We start from the raw sequence: 19,845 nt of genomic DNA, 5'->3' as shown, positions 1-19,845 counted from the left end.
ATCTTACCCATATGCAGTCGTTGAGTTGTAAAAAAATTTCAGGGGGGATGGTGGAATCAACTGACAAACAGGGTGGCTGGGAGCATGTGAAAGCATGTGACTATATATACCACCTCTTCAGCAGGTTCTGCTCGGATCATAAGCCGTTTGTGTGACACGAAAACCTGTACTGTGGAAATCTCACACATGGATGGAAGAAAATCACTGATATCTTATAGGGTTCTAAAGGGGACGAAAAAGGGTAATTGTACCAGAGGAGTGGGATTCTTTTTTTTTGGATGGAGGGGTGATACCCCCTTGTATCCCCTCTGAAATTGAGCCTTAGCTGTACAGCACTGAAGAACCTAAGTTGACATGAAAAGTTTTACTTAAATGTTATAAAAGTTCACTTTTAAAAAGTAAGTTAAGCTGGCTGTCTTAAAATTGAGATTTTATTGCACTTCAGACAATAAGTTGATAAAATATCAAAATATAAATAATATATAAATATGACAAAATATAGTAACTTTGTGATTGTTTTTCTGTCAACTTACTATTAGTAGTGAATTGTAGCTTTTTTATTTGTGCATATTTAAATGGTTTGGAACAAAGTCTTTCAGAGTGGTTTAATGTGAAATTTTCTAGAGAAATTCTAGAGAAATCTGCCAAGTCAGCATTGTTCACAGCAGTGCTGTAACAGAGATCCAAAGATTTTAATGCTTTTTAAAGTTGCCTCAGAGAGAGTTATTACACGAAATTGTTACACATCCAGTGCCTGATTCCTGAGACACTGTTTTAAAGAAAAGTATTTGGTATACAATGTGTATTAAAAATCAGTTTCTCTATAATGCCGCATTTCACACCAAACCACTCTGGATGACTGAGTTTAACTCTCAATGATTGATTTATGCAGAAATTTAGAAAAATTGGTGAAATTCCATTTTAAGACAGGCTGGATACTTACATTTTAAGTTACAGTAGTATATATTTTAAAATTTTGTAAGTTACAATCAATACAAATGATGTAATAGCATTCGTTTGTGTATGTGCATTTCAGGTAAGTTCAGAATGTGGACAGAATGACTATGACATGCATACTGAGGTGGCAATCTTGCAATGACAGAAAATAATTGCAATGTCAGCCAATTAATGGTGGCACATTTGACACTGGTAGTTTGGGTTGGCAGGTCAAGCATATGTTTATCAAAAAGCATTATCCAAATGATCATTTAATTCAGTTTAAACATACAGTCATAAATATGTGCGGTGTCAGCGCAGGCGTATCAGCACTGTTCCAATATGATCCGTCAAACTGACAGGCAGGTTTCTGCTAACATGCCAAGCTCATTACTGACGTTGAGGATGCGCTCAGTAAGTAGTGAGTGAAATGAAAGGATAAATACAATTTGTGCTCTCACAGCTGCTGATAAATCTGCATTGAATACATATGAAGTCGAATAAAGTGCCTCAGGTACATTGAGTTGTAAATTGCGGAGAAGCTGACTTTGATTGCCATCTCTCTGGGAATCTGCATTAGCATAATTTCAGGTTGAAGCAGGGTCATGGCAGGTTGCTTGGGAATCTATTTCAGAAGTTCATATTCCAATTACAACTGTATCTTTTTAGAGGGCCCCCAAAAAATTGGAGTGGGGATGATTTTACCCACTTTTGTATGTATAAAATGAGCATTATCTCTCTCTCAAAGCTGGCCTGCATGAATATCTTCAAATAGCCTGACTAAAAGTAATTACTGGCAAGCATGAATTTGAATCTAATTGGCTCTCTCTGTAATATTCCGCCATCATTTGGGATACGGAAGCTATGCGAGAGAACAAAAACGGCTCTTCAAAAAGACATTCCTCCTGTTCCTGCGTCTTCTTGATGTTCTCGCTGACAGTGTGAACTGAAGTCAGGGCGCATCACATTGCGACAACTGAACAGCATAACACCATGCTGATGATGCCCTCAGTGCTGTGTATTTCATTAAGCTGCCGTTATATACAAACATTGCACCCGATTATATACACAGTTTTGTGATGGATGTTCCTACTCTGCAGTTTTTGAAGCAGGCAGATTTGACTGTGAGTGAAGAAAGTCAAGAATTGTTCAGGGGTGCAGACTCCCAATCTGGTTTCAGACCTGTTGTTTGATTTTTTTCATCTTGAGTCTGAATGTACACTGGAATTTCAATGGATTTTGTCAAAAGGCAATATCCATACAAGCACAAGTGCAGCGCAAAATGTGCCTTGATGTGACTGCAATATGCGTCCATTATGCACCTGAATTTAACATTCACTTTACTTAGATTGTAGCTTATCACACAAACTGTACATAGCCGAGCCCACGAACTGTTTGCTTGTGAGGCGCCGAGTTTATAAGGCACTGCAAAATAATGGAGCCATCAACATGCTTGACACAAAAAGAAAATCAAAGCTCATTGACAAAGAGAGTGTGGTGATAATAAATGGAGTTCTTTCCCTCCAAAGCATTCTACAGTGCTGTTACGTTACTCCATCTAAGAAAATACAGTTAGTGAAATGATAACATGGACTGCGTGCGCATATTGCGGCCTCATCGCGGCAGATTTTGCCACCACGTACATCTAGTGTTGAGAGTTTAAAAAGTGTTATTTTGATAGCAAACATTTTTTGCATGTCTGAGGCTTGTTTCCCCGTCTGACTGCTGTGTCCACTGCCATTGTTAAAGGACGTTTCTCAACAGCATGTGTTTAGAGACCATATCGCAAATTTACACCTAAAATTTTCAAGTGAAATATGTAATCAGCTGCACATGCATAAATGTATATGTATGAGAAACAGAAGCGCGTTTTGCTTTTTACCATGCACACGGTTCACAAACTGTGTGTTTAGACTGGAGCGCCAGTTTTATACATAATGCTCAGGCAGAATGTATCCAATATGTGTTAGAAACTGCGGCAAAAGGCTTAGTACATCAGTGCCTTAAAGCCTGTTTACACCTTGGATTAACGTGTTTCGTATCCAGATTGTATTTGGGAAAACTTTGGCCAGATTCCATTTACACTTTTCACTAAAATGCATCCCCAATGAGATACGACTTTACGCTTCTCGTGTTAAAACCACATCAATGTATGCATCATTTGTGTAATTTTGTAAATTTTTTTGCCCTGTTACAAGTGGACAAGCTTGGCTTGGAGTGCAAGAAGGCTCTTGGTTTCCAGCCTCGCATGTCATCTTTCGTGGAAAATGTCTCTGCAGATTTCTGTGAAAAACTAAACACAAGTCTCCTGAAGTGAATGGATGATGTAATAATAAGGCAAAAAGTGGACACACTAAATACTGAAAATGTTGATAATGTATTTAGTCATTGAGGCTTATGTGTCATTTTCTGTCAAAGATGTTTTCTATTTTTTTTCCTGACACTGATAAATGAAGCTTACACTTCAGACTGGAAATGAAATACATGATGGGTGTTTTTTTGTAGTAATGCAGAAGTTGTGTTGAATATGGTCCCTAGTTGGAACAAAGTCAGCTGGAAAGCGTGAGATACCCAGCCTTTACACAATCTATTATGGTTTAGAAGTTGTGTGTTATATTCACAGCTTTAGTTAGATGAATCCTAAGTTGCTGTGATTTGCATTCCATAGAGCTCATCTTGGAGATGATGTCTGTCGCCTTCAGTCTCAAACTTGTGTCCCTTTGAGCATGCATGCATGCATCTACATGAGTCCCTGCGTGCATGGCCTTCGGGCAGCGTTTTAAGGAAGTGAAATGTAACGTCTCATCCATTCTAATGAGAACAAGCCACTCTGATAACGTTGAACCCACCTAAACCCAAGCTGCAGCGAGCCAGAGTCTAACAAAGGCCTGTGAAATGGAATTGGATGTGTTTCCAAATGGATTTGCCAAGATATTATCTGTGAAAAGCAGGTTATCCTCCAAAATAAAAAAAAATGCTTTACACAATGGCAAAATGGAAATTACACTCAAGGAGACGATAACAATGCATCTTGGTAGTTTTTCTGTTGGTGGTGTGTAGAGAGTGAGCAGCCATTACCATCTACCATTTATTTCCCTTGTAGATCATACAGGCAGATGAGGGCTATAAGCATGCTGCACTGTGACGCTTCTGAAGCATTTAAGAGAGAATAGATCAGCTCAGCTCGTCTCAGTGGAAGTGCGCTCCAGACACTGCCATTCCTCAACACACGTCCTCTCTGCAGCACTGCTGAAGGTTGAGCTGTGCATTTGTATCAGTGAAATCACTCTGTTGACGCTGTTATTAGAATGTGAAGTGGCATAAACGCATAAAGAAAAGTTTGCTTAGGTGCTGTATTTGAAGCTTAATGATGGACTTTTTTCTTTTCTTGGGTGTGTTGTGAGCGCTAATCCTGCGTCATGGAAATGAGTGAAATCCTGTTTGACTAGTGAGAGGAGCCCACGGCAAGATTGTGTTCATGATGAACACAGAAAATTCTTCTTTATTCCTGTGGGACGAGTCCCCTCTCCTACTGTTCTCTCTCTCTCTCTGTTTCGCTGTCTTCTCTCTCTCGCTCTCTCTCTCTCTTTTCTTTCACTATCTAACTTTCTTTCTCTCTCACTTTCTCTTTCTCTTTCTCTGTTCAGTTCAGTTCAATGTGAAGTGCTTTATTGGCTTGAAAGATAATGCTGTATTTGTATTGCCAAATCATGAGTTATAGAGTTAGAGTTTTACACAAAAATAAAAACACTAAAAAAGTTTAAGGTGTAATTTTATAGTAAAGCGCTGAAATAAAATTATTATAAATGTGTGTGTATATATATATATATATATTATATATATATATATATATATATATATAAAATTCACTCTGTCTCTTTCTCTCTGTCTCCTTGTTCACTCTCTTTTTCTTTTTTCTGTCTTTCTCCATCTCTCTTGGTCCTCTCTGTTTTTTCTTCACTCTCTCCCTCTCCTCAGTTGATCTTTCTCTCTCACTTTCTGTATCCATCTCTTTCTCCATCTTTATCTCTCTGTATCTTTATCTCTCTCTCTACATCTCCGTGTTGGATGAGTCCCATCTTCTGCTCTCTCTCTTTCTCTCTCTCTCTTTATCTCTGTCTCTCTCAATCCCCACTTTCTCTTTTTCTCTCACTTTCTGGCTTTTTCTTCATCTTTCTCTCTCACGCGCTCTCTCTATCTTCCCGCATTACTCTCTCACTTTTTAAGTTGGATGAGTCTCATCTTCTGGTTCACTCTCTCTCTGTCTTTCTCTCTATTAATTTATCTGTCTTTATCTCTCTCTCTTTATCTCTCTCTCTTTCCATTCACTTTCTTTCTCTTTCACATTTTCTGTCTTCTTTCTTCATCTCTCTTTTTCGCCATGTTCTTTTCTCTGTATCTCTGTCATTGTTCTTTTTCTCTCTTTTCTCTGTTTTTCTCTCCCTGTCTCCCCCCTCACTATCTGTATTCATCTCTTTCTCCATCTTTCTTTTTCACACTCTATATCTCCATGTTGGATGAGCCCCATCTTCTTCTTTCCCTCCTCTCTCTCTCTCTCTCTCTCTCTCTCTCTCTCTCTCTGTCTCTCTCTCTCTTTATCTCTCTCACTTTCCATTCACTTTCTTTCTCTCTCACACTTTGTCTTCTTTCTCCATCTCTCTTTCCCCCATGTTCTTCTTCTCTCTCCCTCTTTCGTTCACTCTCTCTTTTGCTCTCTCTCGCTTCCCCGTTTTCTCTTTCTCTGATTTTCTCTCCCTCTCTCCCACACTTTCACTATCTGTATCCGTCTCTATCTCTATCTTCTCCATATAGGGTGAGTCCCATCTTCTGTTCTTCTCTCTCTCACTCTCTCTCTCTCTCTCTCTCTCACACACACACACACACGCGCGCCTGAAGCTTGCAAACATTCCTCGTCCAGCAAACTAAAGAAATGTCTTCTGAGGCGCACCTTAGCATTTATTTATTTTTTATGTGGATGATTTATAAGGCTGAGAGTTGCAGGGTGGCTGTGTGGAGAGATAGCGGTTCAAGAGGCGAGGCCACGCTTGCAAGCAGTAAACTGTATGCAAATTGATGGCATTATTTGCCAGCTAGCCTCATAATGAGATACTTGATGGCCTGAATAAATTGCATTCACACACGTGTAAACACGCACACTCACACTCAAACACACACAACCTTCGGGGTCTGGCACAGTGCCCGCCAAATATAGGTGCCATGTGGTAGGAAGCATCGCTCCAGCGAAACAGACGATGTGTATTTCCTGAAGTTATTTATCGCCAGAGCGCTCCTGGAAAGAAAGGAAATAAAAAAAAATAATAAAAATGAACGCGACTCATCAGCAACTACAATCTTCTGTTCTCAAGGTGCTGCAGAGATTTAAAGCTTTACAAGCTACCTACATATAAACCTTTGAATGTTCTGCACCAGTAGCTTCAAAGGACTTATTTGAAGTTGATTTAACCGTTGAGTGACAGTGAACTGGAGTGGGGAGAATTTTTTTCTCTTTTGGCAGGTCTGAAGCAGCCTGAGAGGAATTCTCAAAATAATTTTTTGTTATTTTTCATACTCTTGCCTCTGCATCTCTGCCGTCGCAGTTAAGACCAAAGCCAGTTCTGACTTTGAGCTGAGTTTTAATTTTTAATCAAATAAATATAAAAGAATTTTCACTCGTATCAACAGGAAAGCTGAATTTAATGATGTTCTCAAGCTCTTCATTTTTTCACATTTGGCAACTTTATGAAAAAACTTCTGTAAAGTTTCTATTTTCTGATGAAGTAATGATTTGTTCATAGCTATTGACCTTAGATATTAATGGTGTATTAAAGGAAGTTATTAGAAACTTTACCAAATTCTTTTGTCAGATTAAATCTAAACGTTGTACATCCTTCATAATGGCTGATTATCAGGTAACTAATTATTTAATTAACAACAATTGTATATACACAGTGCTGTAGCAGTCATTTATTTATTTTCCAGTCAAAACTGCCATTAAGTATTTGCAACACAATTTATTTGTAAGACAAGTGATTCATTTTTCATTTTTTTCAGAAAATGTCACAGAAGCCTCAACAGTTAAATATAAATCATTTTTTTCAATATGTAGTGTGTCCACCTTTTACCTTTATTATAGCTTTTTTCAGGACACTAGCTTTCAGTTTTTAAAGAACTCTGTGGGGATATTTTTCCGCACGTCCAACTTTCAGTCTTAGAAGTTGGTTGCATTTTCTGTGTCTTGCTATCCAAGTAACCCCAAACACATTCACTAATGTTGAAGTCTGGACTCATAGGTGGTCAGTCCATTGTTCTGAGAAAACCAGCAGCTTCTTGGTGTTATTTGCAAATTTTCTTCTTTTTTGTCTATTTTCTTTTCTCAGTAACAGCCTCTCTACAGCTGCACATCCTTTCAGACTCACAGTGTTGAGTTGACTTCTCACAGTGGGAGGATGGACAGAACACCTGTGGATTTGTTCAGATCTGAAGCAACAGTGGAGCTTGATTTTCTCCTCTCTCTCACAGATAAAAGCTCATTTTCTCTGTAGCTTTTAATAATTTGTTGATTTCCAGTTTTGGAAACTCCTGTTTTTTCACTTATTTTCCTTTGACTTTTACCTCCCTTATGCAAGTGGATTATTGTATATCTAATCTCCTCAGAAATATCTCCTGACAAATGAATAACTTGTACTTGGTGGCCATTTTGACAGGAAAGTGAATAAGTGAAAATGGCCACTGGCTTTTGCACAGTACTGTATACATTCATGGCCCAGTGTCAGAATAAAACATGCAACACTGTGAAGCAGAGAGTGAAACATTTCAAAAGAACGTTTGTTTGAAGGACTTCATGACCTCCAGCTGATTGGCCTTTCCTCAGCCTCCCTGAGAGAGTGAGCAGCGGAGTGGCCCATCCACTCACCCTCAGCTAAATTTACAAGGCTTCTAACAGCCATGAAGGGCCCTTCATAGTGTTTCACCACAGTTCGCCTCACTCGGGAATCCACTTAAACCAGTGTGTCCTAGCCGCTCAAAGAAACTGCTGGGAAATCTGTGCCAGCACACTCGGACCACTCTTAATTTCTGATTAACAGGTTGAATACTTCTCGTGAGTCACTGAACTGTGGCTGCCCATGTAAATCCTACAGCCTTTCACTTCCACTCAGTAGGTAGTTTTATTAAGATTATTAAGTCAATTTATTGGAAGAGCCATATTTTACTTTCTTCTTGTATTCCTTTTTCCACTGAAGTCAAACTCTATGTTTTTACATGATCATTTTACCTCTTTCTAGAGTGTTTTTGCTGCTATGCCTTTAAGACTGATACTGGTAATGACCTCTATTCTGACAGACTGGCCTGTATTATGCCTTGTTCCAAAAGCAACTTGAAAAACTAACATGTGAAACAAATTGTTACATTTGGATGCTTAAATAGGGGACAAAATAAACTTAAGCCGCTCCTTTTGGATGCCTGGGTGCCATATAAGGCTGCAATGATGCATTTACTTCCTGACAGCCAGAGACAGCACAGCATTTGCCCCCACATTTTCTGCTGCAGTAACACTACTACAGGCTGCATTAACAACACTGCATCACTTCAGTGTGAATTGGGAGGAAGGGCTAAACTGCTGCAGGCTGAATGAAAGATCATATGTAAACGTGTTCATGATGGTGACATCAATTCAAAAAAGCTTAGTTTACATACACTATGTGGCCAAAAGTATGTGGACACCCTCTTAATGATTGAGTTCAGGTGTTTCAGCCACACCCATGCTAACAGTTGTATAAAGATAAGCACATAGCCATGCAGTCTCCATAGACAAACACTGGCAGTAGAATGGGTCGTACTGAAGAATCGGTGACTTTAAACGTGGCACTGTCATAGAACCTTTGCCACAAGTCAGTTTATGAAATCTCTGCCCTGCTAGATCTGCCCATGTCAGCTGTGACCAGTGGGAGTGTCTAGGAGCATCAACAGCTCAGCCATGAAGCAGTAGACCACACAGACTCATAGAGCAGGGCCGCCGAGTGCTAAAGCATGTAGCGTGTTAAAAATCATCACTCGCTACAGAGTTCCAAACTGACCCTGGAAGCAACATCAGCACAAGAACTGTGCATCGAATCACTATGCACATTGCCAAGCGTCAGCTAGAGTGGCGTAAAATGCACCACCACTGGACTCATGTTTCACTCTCTGGCAGTGGGATGGATGAATCTGGGTTTGGCAGGTGGCAATAGAAGAGCAAAGGCTGTTTTAGCTGCAAAGGGGGGCATCTCCATATTAATACCCATAGTTTTGGAATGGGAAGTCCAGCGAGCTCATATAGGTGTGATGGTTATGCGTCCACATACTTCTGCCCATAAAGTGTACATGAACTGTATGGAATGAAGAGTGAAAATAAAGATTTTGGTAAACAACCACATATATTGCAGTCACCTTACAGAATTATCTCAAAGAGTGACCTTAAAATGACTGTCTGATTGTATTTTCCCTCTTCCCTGTTGACTCTTTTCGTTGTGTCAGTGTGATTCCCAATGTATTTCATATTCATGACAACCTCTTGATCGCCAGTCTCAACATAAAATGTAATGACCCAGTTCTGAGCTTTAAGTGTGCCGCAGGGTGGAAGCAGTAGCAACCTAACTCAACCTTACACTGCTGTTCAAAGGTTTGGGACCACTTGTCAGATTACAATTAGCTGTTATTTTATTCAGTAGTAACTTACACAGATTCACACAATCTTATATAGATTGAGAAACTGTAAACTAGACACCAAAACATATTTCAAGATGGTTTATATTTTAAGTTTGTTAAATGATGAATAATATGTTGTAATTATTTTAACTTCATTCCCAATTATTTACCGCTTTCTCAGTTATTATAGAATCATGTACAGCTGTGTTCATCATTGTGCACACATCTAAAATGTCTTATGTTTTTATGGCTTCTGGTAAATTAGTTAGAAACCTGTGAAGGTGTGAAGTAGTAGTGTCTTATTGTAATTATCCGTCATTATCAGATGTTGTAGACATGCACCTGCAACAAATTTGGGTTTATTGTAATGAAAACAGTGATTCCAAACTTTTGAACTGTGATTCATACCTTTCAACGATAGTGTGTGGTTATTTATGAGAATGTGGTGAACACTGACTGATGGTGAGTGATTACTAGCAAGATTACTTTCACAGTTATCGTTTGCCTGGGTTCATTTGTATGAGCTAAGTTTGTTTGCAAAATGCAGATTTTATTGTGAGGTTGTTGTTTTTTTTCCATGAGAGTTTATCACTCGCCACAGCACAAAAGGAGAGGAGGACTGTCACTAGAGATTTGTGGATAGGGGGCTAAGCCTTTATTAAGGAGGTCTCCCCAGGAGGATGTTTTTAATGGCCCCAAATGTCTGTTTATCATGAACTTTTAGAGTTGCGATGTAAGCACAAAGAAGATCTCTTTCTTCATAGTGTATTAAGCACAGATCTTTTATGACTTAAATACTGTATCTGTCCAACTACACAGACTATAGATCAAGCGAAGATATTAAGTCAAGCAATCTCCTCTCTCTTAGATAAGATGCAGCTTCTAAATATGGTATTCAAATACACAGATTACAGATGAGTACAGTCTCGGTTTGGGCAATCAGACATGCTCACAGTGACATTTGACGGCACAAAAATGATACATTTTTTATTTAGTCTCACAAATAAGGATATATTAAGGAAACAACATTTCTACAACTTCAGGATTTGTGTTAACCGAAAGCTTAACCGAAAGTTTAAACTCATTGGTTTTCTTCCTGATTACTGATCTTTACCAGACCTGCTTCTTCAGCTTCTTTCTCTCCCTCTCCTCTCCTGTTTAGTAACATGTTATATTTATTAAACTCAGATTTACAAGAACTCAATGATCAATGAGTTCCTTTTTTTGTTTGAAATGACAAAAAGCTTCTCACTTGACTGGCCATCTACAGAGCTGCCACCTCTTAATTATCATCTACAGTCTGGGGAATTCAGGGATATAAAACTGCCATCAACACAACACTCGTATTAGCAAAATTTAGTAAAAAACAATAATTAGTTAATACTTGATGTGATTGTTTTGAATACTGAATAAAACTATGAAAACACAGTCATTGAGTCTTTATCTAGCTAATGTTCAGGGTTTATGGCCTATTTTCTTTACCTCATGTGAGCTTGAAGTTAGATTAAATATACCCTATGTAAGAACATGATTACATTTAACAGACCGATCATCAGAGTAATATTCAGTATTAGAGTTTAAGTTGAAATTTTTACCAAGGGATTCACTGAAAAACTGTAGTACACAAAGTAAAGAATATGTTGCATGCATGTCTTACAAGCTTCAAAGGTACATGTTTAAGCTAGTGTAGCTTTTATACTACCATAAGTAGTATTTAGTCATGTATGAGAGAGTGAAAGTACACTGCTGTTAAATTCCATAGAGGCTAATTACATAAACAGAAGCAACTTACAAAGTGATGGTTTAAACATTAAATACTATTACATAAAGAAATGTAAGGCTGGCACTTGTTTTGTGGCTATACAGAAAAAGTTAATGAACTAGAATATGTCATGCTTATGCTGCATATTTTATATTGGTACACATTTTACTAGGTTGAGGAAGATGACCACAACCAAAAAAAGAAGCAGCAGGTTCACTACACAGGTCACTGCAGGCTCTTGTAGTGCATTTTGGTTTGGTCTCATTGATTGTAGACAGTGCCCATACTCCCTGTTGGTCCCCAAAATTGAACACTTGTAAATGTGCACCATCTACATGGTTAACTAGAGCAATTAGGGAGGGTGAGCTGATTAAACTCTTCTGGACTTTTGTTAAAGGTTCTGTAAAACATCCAATTCAGTTATTAAAAAGAAATATGGAAGGTTTAGTCAGTTTCTGTGATTTGTCCTTTTTAAGGTGGAACAATATATTGAAATGGTGTAGTCATCTGTAACAGTTTCCGCTGGGAAGTAAAGTGGCCATTAAGTACAATTTATTCATTTGTCAGTGTCAGAAAAAAGCAGAGAACATAATTTTCTCAGAAAATTGCACAGAATTGTACACTTTTAACAGTATTTAATTTGTCCACTCTTCACTTTTGAGCACCTACTGCCACTTTAACTCTTCTATCCTTCCAATCTTAAAACCAACCAGTTACAGATCCTCCCAACAGACACTGTTCCCAAAGCTGTCACTGACATTACATTAACGCAAGAAACCCCCGGAACACACCTCAGCTGCCTTGAAAATTTCTTTCTCATGTGTATCTAAAATGATTAAAGGAGACATTTCTGAGGGGATTAGATATTGGATAATCCACTTGCATAAGGAAGGGAAAAGTCAAAGAAAAATAAGTGAAAAAAACATGAATTTCCAAAACTGAAGTTCAAAAAATAATGAAAGTAGATTCCAGGAGGAGGCTTGGTGACCCCAGTGATAGACCATCAAAACTGTTAGATTAACAGCACTTAAAGCTTACATCTTTGTGAGAAATGAGAAAATCAAGCTCCTCTCTTGTTTTGGATGTGAGGAAAATGATCCGTCATGAGAAGACTTAACACTATGATTCTAAAAAGAATTGTTAAGAAGAACAAACAAAAAGAAGACAATGTGCACTAGAACACTGAAACTGGACATCTGAGATGTGGAGTAAGGGTGATGAGTTTAGGTTTGCAAGCAGGATTATTTGGATCGTGAGAAGCAGAAAATGCAACAAACTTCTAAGACTGAACTTTGGAGGTGTGGAAAAATATCCCTGCAGATTTCTATGAAAAACTGAAAGCAAGCCTCCTGAAAAGAGCAGAAGCTGTAATAATACTAAAGGGTGGACACCCTAAATACTGAAAAAAAAACCATTTTATTTAGTTGTTGATGTTTCTGTGTAATTTTCTGTTGAATACATGTGTTTAGTTTTTTTCCTGATACTGAAAAATAAATAACTTGTACTTAATGGAAATGAAATAAATGAAAGGGTGATGTTTGACTTTTGCACAGGACTGTACTTTTAGGCCGACACCTAGCAGATTATGCTCATTATTGATCAGAAAAATAACTCGCATATAAGGGCTTCCATGCAGTCACAAACACATACACTAACACACACGCAAGCATGTACAATAGAGCTCTTTCTGCTATAGATCTCTTTCTCTAAGCCACCTCTCTCAGTGGGTGCTTACGTGCTGTGAGGGGCTGAGAGGAGTGTGTCGCTTCTAGACTGCTACTGAATCAAAGGCACAGAGTGAGGAACCTGCTGGAAAATAAGGCCGGCCGATTTGATGTGCATGGCGGGGTGGCTTTGAACCCCAGTCATAAGGCTCCTAGATAAAAGCTACATTACTGGCTGCCTCATTTTCTAAAGATCAACATCCTGCAGTCAGGAGAAGGGAGCGCAATCAGCCTACACTATGGCCCAGTCACAGTAGTATCCTATTGGCCACCGTGCACGTCTCATGTGCTGCTTTTCACACCAAGTCATCCATCTCCTGGCTCACTTTAAGACACAGGAATGAGCTTTTAGTTGGGTACAGGGACAATATACTCAAAACAAAATAATAATAATAATAATAATAATAATAATAATAATAATAATAATGGTTCCTAATTGGTTCTTAGATTGGATGTACAGTTATAGATAGAGGAAATATCTGATTGTGATTTTTGTGACCAATATTGCAACATTTATTTTCTGGAAATTATTTCTCTCTTTTTTCTCAAAGGAGACCACCACATTTATTTTTTTGGCCTTCTGGCTTGAGAGCAGAATGCAGTGTGCCAGTTCATAAGCTGTGTGTTATTAGGTGAAATTTCCCCACTTAAACTTAAGACATTGTTCAATAATGTAAGATGTCGTTAAAATTTCAGCTCTTGCGAATAAAAATTGCACTCTTTCACATTGCAATTTCGATATTAAAACGATTAATCTTTCAGGTCTATTTCTAGGAAATAACTGTAGTAGAACATTGCATCTCATTTAGAAAAAGGGTTCTTTAAAGAACCATCCATAAAAAGATTCAGTAACATTTTATTTGGATAGCCCTTAGTAGATACTTTGTAGATGTATTCAACTCTAAAGCCATATCCTAACCTCAACCCAAAACCTAAACCAGACGCTCATCTGGGTCCTAAACCTAACCTGGGTTCTAATCCAAACACTTATCATGAAACTGTAGAGAATCACCTGAGCTTCGCCAGATAATTTGTTAATAATTTGAACATCTTCACATCATTTATTAGAGATTATCCAAATAAAGTAGGACTAAAGGTTCTGTAGGGAACAAAAGTATTTATTCTATGCTATTGCTTTCAGTTCCTTTGTGCACCTTTATCAAAAGAGTAAGCAAACAGAGGGCTCTGATCTAGCAGCATTAGCTTGTTAGCTTATCTCTTTGTTTCTTTACACCATCATGGAGAGAAGTTTTACCTGTTTATACTAACTCCAACCTGAGCAGCAAAGCTGAGTTTTTAATGTCATGGGATGCATAAAGTGGGTTCGCCAAGCTCCTAATATGTTTGAAATTTAAATTCTTTACAGCCTCAGGGATGCATTTCTTTCCTGCCCATAAAGAATTCCCGTAGAGGGGATGTGTCGGAGAACTTTTGAAAAAAGTGAAGTGAAGTGTGTAAAAGCTGCAGTTGGGTTTGGAGAGCAGCTGTGTGTGTGTGTATGTGTGTGTGGGGAGGAGGACTCTGTGGAGGACCTTCAGTGGGACCTTCTGACATTTCTTCAAATTAAAGTCCAAAAACTGAGAGGTTAAAACATCAGATGAGTGAAGAATTGGCCTTTGAAGAAAGACACTCCTAAGCCTTAAAGCCTCCTGCATCCCAGACTAGGCTGGAAATAACAGAAGTTAAGAATGGGTTCTCAGGAGAAAAAATGTAGCTAATGCCTACAGAACTGTTCGCCTCAACTATATTAGCAGCAGCCTGCGTGGCGGGGAAAGTACACAGCCTGCGGGAGATGCTGTATGAGCGCATGTCAACAGCAAATTTCCTTTCAGCAGACAGATTATCTCCAAGGACTCCGTCAGACATAGTTGGTGTCAGATGTCTTATTGAGCCTTCGCTGAAGGGATTGAAATGCAGATCACTTGTTGCACTTAAAACTGTGATAATTTCGGTGAGTGGCGAGGATAAATATGGCTACCAGTATTCCAAGCTTGAAACAGAGCAGATCCATCAGCGAGGCTGAATAGAGTACTGTTACTGCAGTGATATTTCATTTTACTTCAGCTAATATTATTAATCAAAAGGTTTACTCAAGTAAAATGAAATAATCGTCTATTGAATAACTACTTTTCTGACTGAGTTACTTTGAGTAACTTTTAATTTTACCTTATTTAGGGTCAAACGCTTAAGGTTTCAGTAGGCTTAGTGGCTAGCTAAGCCGTCCTTTAGTTTACTTTCATCATTCGCTTATATTAGCTAATGCCAATCATACCATATTAGCTGATGCTTGCCAGGAAACATATAATTTACAGCTTTATTAAGGCTAAATAAAGAGCAGCTATTCTTTTTATTCTAAAGTGTCTAACTATGAAGAAAACATTCATGATTTAGTATCGCTTTACTTTAGGGGTTTCTCAAAGCTGCACTATGTAAGATTTTTTGGTCCCACTTTATATTAAGTGTCTCTGATACCTGTATTGTTACATGTGAAGAACATATGCAACAACAATGAAACTGATGATTTAGTCACTGTTACAGATGGAATACAAAAGTACAGTCTGTGTAATCACACATGTGTATCAACTTCAGTTTTGCCAAATGTATCTTTTTTGATACACTACAGATCAGAAGTCTTTTTCAGCAGTAAACATTAGATTATGTTTAACATAATTACTGTGGAATAACTGTGTTGTAACAAGGTAACCTAATCAGGTCACATTGATTAATTATCCATTCTGTAATTACACTGTACCTACATAACAATTACACAGGAACTGTCCTGTACTGTAGCGTTAAAGTTACACTTTAAAATAAGTAGACAGTTCTTGTGTAGCTGTCATAGAGATACTGTGTAATAATGGAGAGGTTATATAGACATTGCAATGCAACACATTTAATTAATGTCATAAAAGTTATATTTTAAGATAAAGGGACATCTGCTGTACTGTCACATTACAGAATGGTTAAAGGTTGAATCTGTTTGCAATGTCACAGCAATAGCAACATAAACGCTAGCTAAAGTTTAGGAAAGCTGGCAGATACAGTGTAAGTAATGTTTTAATGTAAGTTATTACATACTTCCTTTCACTGCTGGAAAATACTTCTGAAAACCACTGCTGTTCCAGTCTGATTACAAATGTAATTGCATTTATGTTTTTACCCTTGTGTACCTACATGAGAGGGAGTAGGCTGTTACAACTATTACGATACACTTGTATAATTACATGAGGCAAAACTGAAGTTGATGCACATTTGTAATTACAAAGGGTGTGCTTCTGTAATCCATCTTTAACAGTGACTGAATCATTAGTAGTTACATTGTTGTTGCATATGTTGTTCACATGTAACTACATGGTTATTAGAGACACAATATAAACTGGGAACGATTTTTTTTGTTATTGTTGTTAAAATCAGCAGAAATAGCATTACTGAGTCAGGAAAAAAACACACTGAAATATGGTGTACGTGCACTGCTGCAGGTCGCTCTGTAAAGCCTGAATTAGTTATTTTAAAGTGGTGTTGGGTGTTTTTTGGCCCACATCATACGTCTTTATGTAGTAATGCCACACACATAGGCTTAATAAGAAGGTACGGCTCAATGCTTAGGTTCAAATGTGAAATCAGCATTATACTGATGAAGATATGATGACAGTAGTAGATAATTTGCTTTTAACCTTTAAGGACAGACCCTTACCAAGTTTTGACTGAGCTCTCTTTAAATACTCTTTTAATGCGCTTGCAATCATCAGATTCATCTGCTCAGGAAAGGGGTCTGAAGCACAACCCATGATAAAAAAAATGTTCTTTCATGTGTTGCATGCAAGTACACATTTCCATCAGAGAGAAGTGAAAGAGTTTTTAGTGTTTGTTTTATTGCAAACAAAATATCATGAATAGGTGTTAAATGTATGACGCAAAATGACTTTATTGAAAACTTTCGTGCTTTTTTAGCTTTTAAATAGTGACTAAAACTGTAACTTATGAATATGGAACACATTGTGAAGTATCATTGACCAATTACACTCCAATTAGCTTTCTAACGCACTCCAAAAGTCACATGACACAGCCTGGAACCTATAGGAGCAGACAAGATCATAAATGTTTATTGTGCATTATTTTTACATAATGTAATAAAGAAGAAAACGTAATGCATAATAATTTAGAAACTTCCAGTTGAGACCTTCCTAAAAAAGAACAAAACCTTAACAAAGCACTGTTTCCTCAGGTTGGAAGTTGAGTTGTGAAAAACAGAGATATGTGATGCGTCAAAATCAGCAGCACAGCTGATTTAGTGTGATGAAGTATTGATTAGCAAAACCAGGTCTTAGAAGATAACTACTGTTAATAATGGGCTGCCATGAGGAGATTTGGAAATGATGCAGCGAACACACTGAAGTCAACACTTTACAAACAGAAAATCAAAATAAACCCAAATCAAAGTGAAAATACTTTTATACTCTAAAAAGTGCTGTAACAGGGAGAAGTTAGTGCTCTTGTCAGTGGCATGCTGGAGGAGGCTTTACATCAAGAACCACAACAAACAGATGGGTTCCTACACTAACAGTCTTGGCTGAGGAGATTAAAACCAATGTTAAAACTAATGGCCTTTCAGAAGTCTTTTGCCATCTCTGTCAATGGAGCTGAAACTATTACCTCTTTTACAGCACATCTGCTTGTAATAAAGCTTGGACTTCAGCAAGACCTGAACTACAGCACTTTTGCTTCCTTTCTGAATGACTGAGCAGCATGACTCTTGACACTTGCAAGTCTGGAAATCCACACATTTGAGAATCTCATAAAGCAGGAGAAAGCTTCGGATGTCTCCTCCTACAGCCTCAAAGAGAGCTTGCTCTTGACCCGTGTGCACTATGCCTCCTGTCAAAATGCCTGCAGGGAATGAATACTCACTCTCTCCTCTCTCTCTTCTCTCTCTCTCTCTGTCTTTCTCTCTAGGTGGAGAGGTACCTTACACCACTCTGGCTACGAGGATGATGATGGGAGTTTGGTGGCTCTTTGCTCTGATTGTCATCTCTTCCTACACGGCTAATCTGGCCGCCTTCCTCACCATCTCCCGCATTGAGAACTCCATCCAGTAAGTGGCTGCGATAGCTAATGTTAGAATTACTCAACCCTGCACTTACGGGTGAAACTTGTTCACTATGTTTCTTGTATTACGAGAAAATCACATGATCATTTCTTTTTGCTGAGTTCAGTTTCTAAGCAACAAGGTTGTTTGGACTCGGCTTATATCAACAGTGCTCTTCTGTCCTTAGGGGAGAAGAGGAGTCATTCCAGATATAAGATACAATTGCACTTGATCTAGGTGTCAGGATGAGACAAAGCGCTTAAGTGCTATTGCCACTAGGCGTATTGTACCAGGAACAAATAAGACAGGCAAGAGCCACACTCTTGAAAATAAAGGTTTGTAAATGGTCCTTAAGATGGTCCTAGGAAAAACCTTTATACAGTATTGTACCTTTGCGTTATGTGGAGCTTTGAAGAGGCTCTTCTCATTTACAGAAATAATAATAGGGTGCTTTACACTGGATGAGTACAAGTAAAGCATGTGAAAGATAAAAAACTGCTGTCTAAATGAAAAATAACAGCAATATTATAGACCACAGGCAAAAATGAGCCACAATACTCATGCTAGCCTTAACAAGTATGTTTTTAATCTGGATGTAAAAACCTCTATCGTGCGTGCATTTACTAATATTCTCTAGCGTACTATTACAGAGTTTACAAGCTATATAAGAAAATGATCTACCACTGACCGAGCTGTAAGTGATCCTAGGAGTTTGCAGTAAGTGTGCCTCAGATGGTCTGGGTGGGCTGTGGACTGGAAGGAGCTAGGCCTTTAAGAGCTTTAAATGTCATAAGCAAGACCTTGTAGTCAATGCAGAACCTAACAGGAAATCAGTGTAGCCTAAATAAAACCAAAATCTAGAGTAATATGTTTACAGGCTTTCTTTTCCTGGTGAGCACACAGGCTGCTGCAGTCTGAACTAGTTGGAGCTTATTTAGAGATACAGCAGGGCAACCAGTGAACGTTACGGCGGTCTAATCTAGTAGTAGGTACGAAAGCATAAAGCAATTTCTCAGCATCTTGTAGGGCAGATGTGGGGAAATCCCGTCCTGGAGGGCCAGATTCCTGCCAAGTTTAGTGATTATCCTGCTCAGTCCCACCTGATTCATTTCTAGGTTTTGTTGGTGTATTAGAGCAGGGAAATCATGAATTCACAAAATTTTGCTAGACTCTCTCTGTCAGTTCCCCAACAATTGTTGTAGCATGTGTGTTATTTTGAATATATTTCAAATACATCTTTTTTAAAGAACCATCTATTGAAAGGTTCTTTAGGGAACCAAAAGTGGTTGTTCAGTGGAGCTGCTCCCAAGACCCTTTTTGGCACCTTTATTTTTAAGGCCCGAAACATACTTCACGCAACGATGTGAGTGCAAATGACAGCGCTCGTTCAACACACTGCAAACTCTGCTTTGTCCTGCTGTACAAGCTCACCGTGCTTTATTTACGTTGCTGTGGCAGTTAAAACACTCAGTACTAAAGGGGGCGATAGAGGGCAAATCGGAGAGGGATCTACTGTTCTTCCAGCAGCCTCAACAGCTAAACATGGACAGTAGAGGAGAGTAAGCTGCTTTACCTCTTCTCTTGAAATGGAAATGCGATAATGTATGATATTTTTATGTTTATGTAAGCCATCTTTGCGTGAGACTCAACTG

General features: G+C 38.4%; 1 protein-coding gene across 1 annotated transcript in view; it reads left to right on the top strand.

Annotated features, from left to right (window-relative positions):
- The window catches only part of grid2 (glutamate receptor, ionotropic, delta 2), a 588,027-nt gene that overhangs the window by 494,052 nt on the left and 74,130 nt on the right, over positions 1 to 19,845 (top strand). The window contains exon 12 of the mRNA XM_036578447.1: positions 18,061 to 18,199. Coding sequence (XP_036434340.1) covers positions 18,061 to 18,199 — 139 coding nt within the window. The remainder of the gene's footprint in view (positions 1 to 18,060; positions 18,200 to 19,845) is intronic.

Source organism: Colossoma macropomum, unplaced genomic scaffold (genome assembly GCF_904425465.1).
Source record: "Colossoma macropomum unplaced genomic scaffold, Colossoma_macropomum, whole genome shotgun sequence".
Taxonomy (NCBI): domain Eukaryota; kingdom Metazoa; phylum Chordata; class Actinopteri; order Characiformes; family Serrasalmidae; genus Colossoma; species Colossoma macropomum.
The sequence above is the reverse complement of the archived record's forward strand: the minus strand, read 5'-3'. Positions and strand labels throughout refer to the sequence as shown.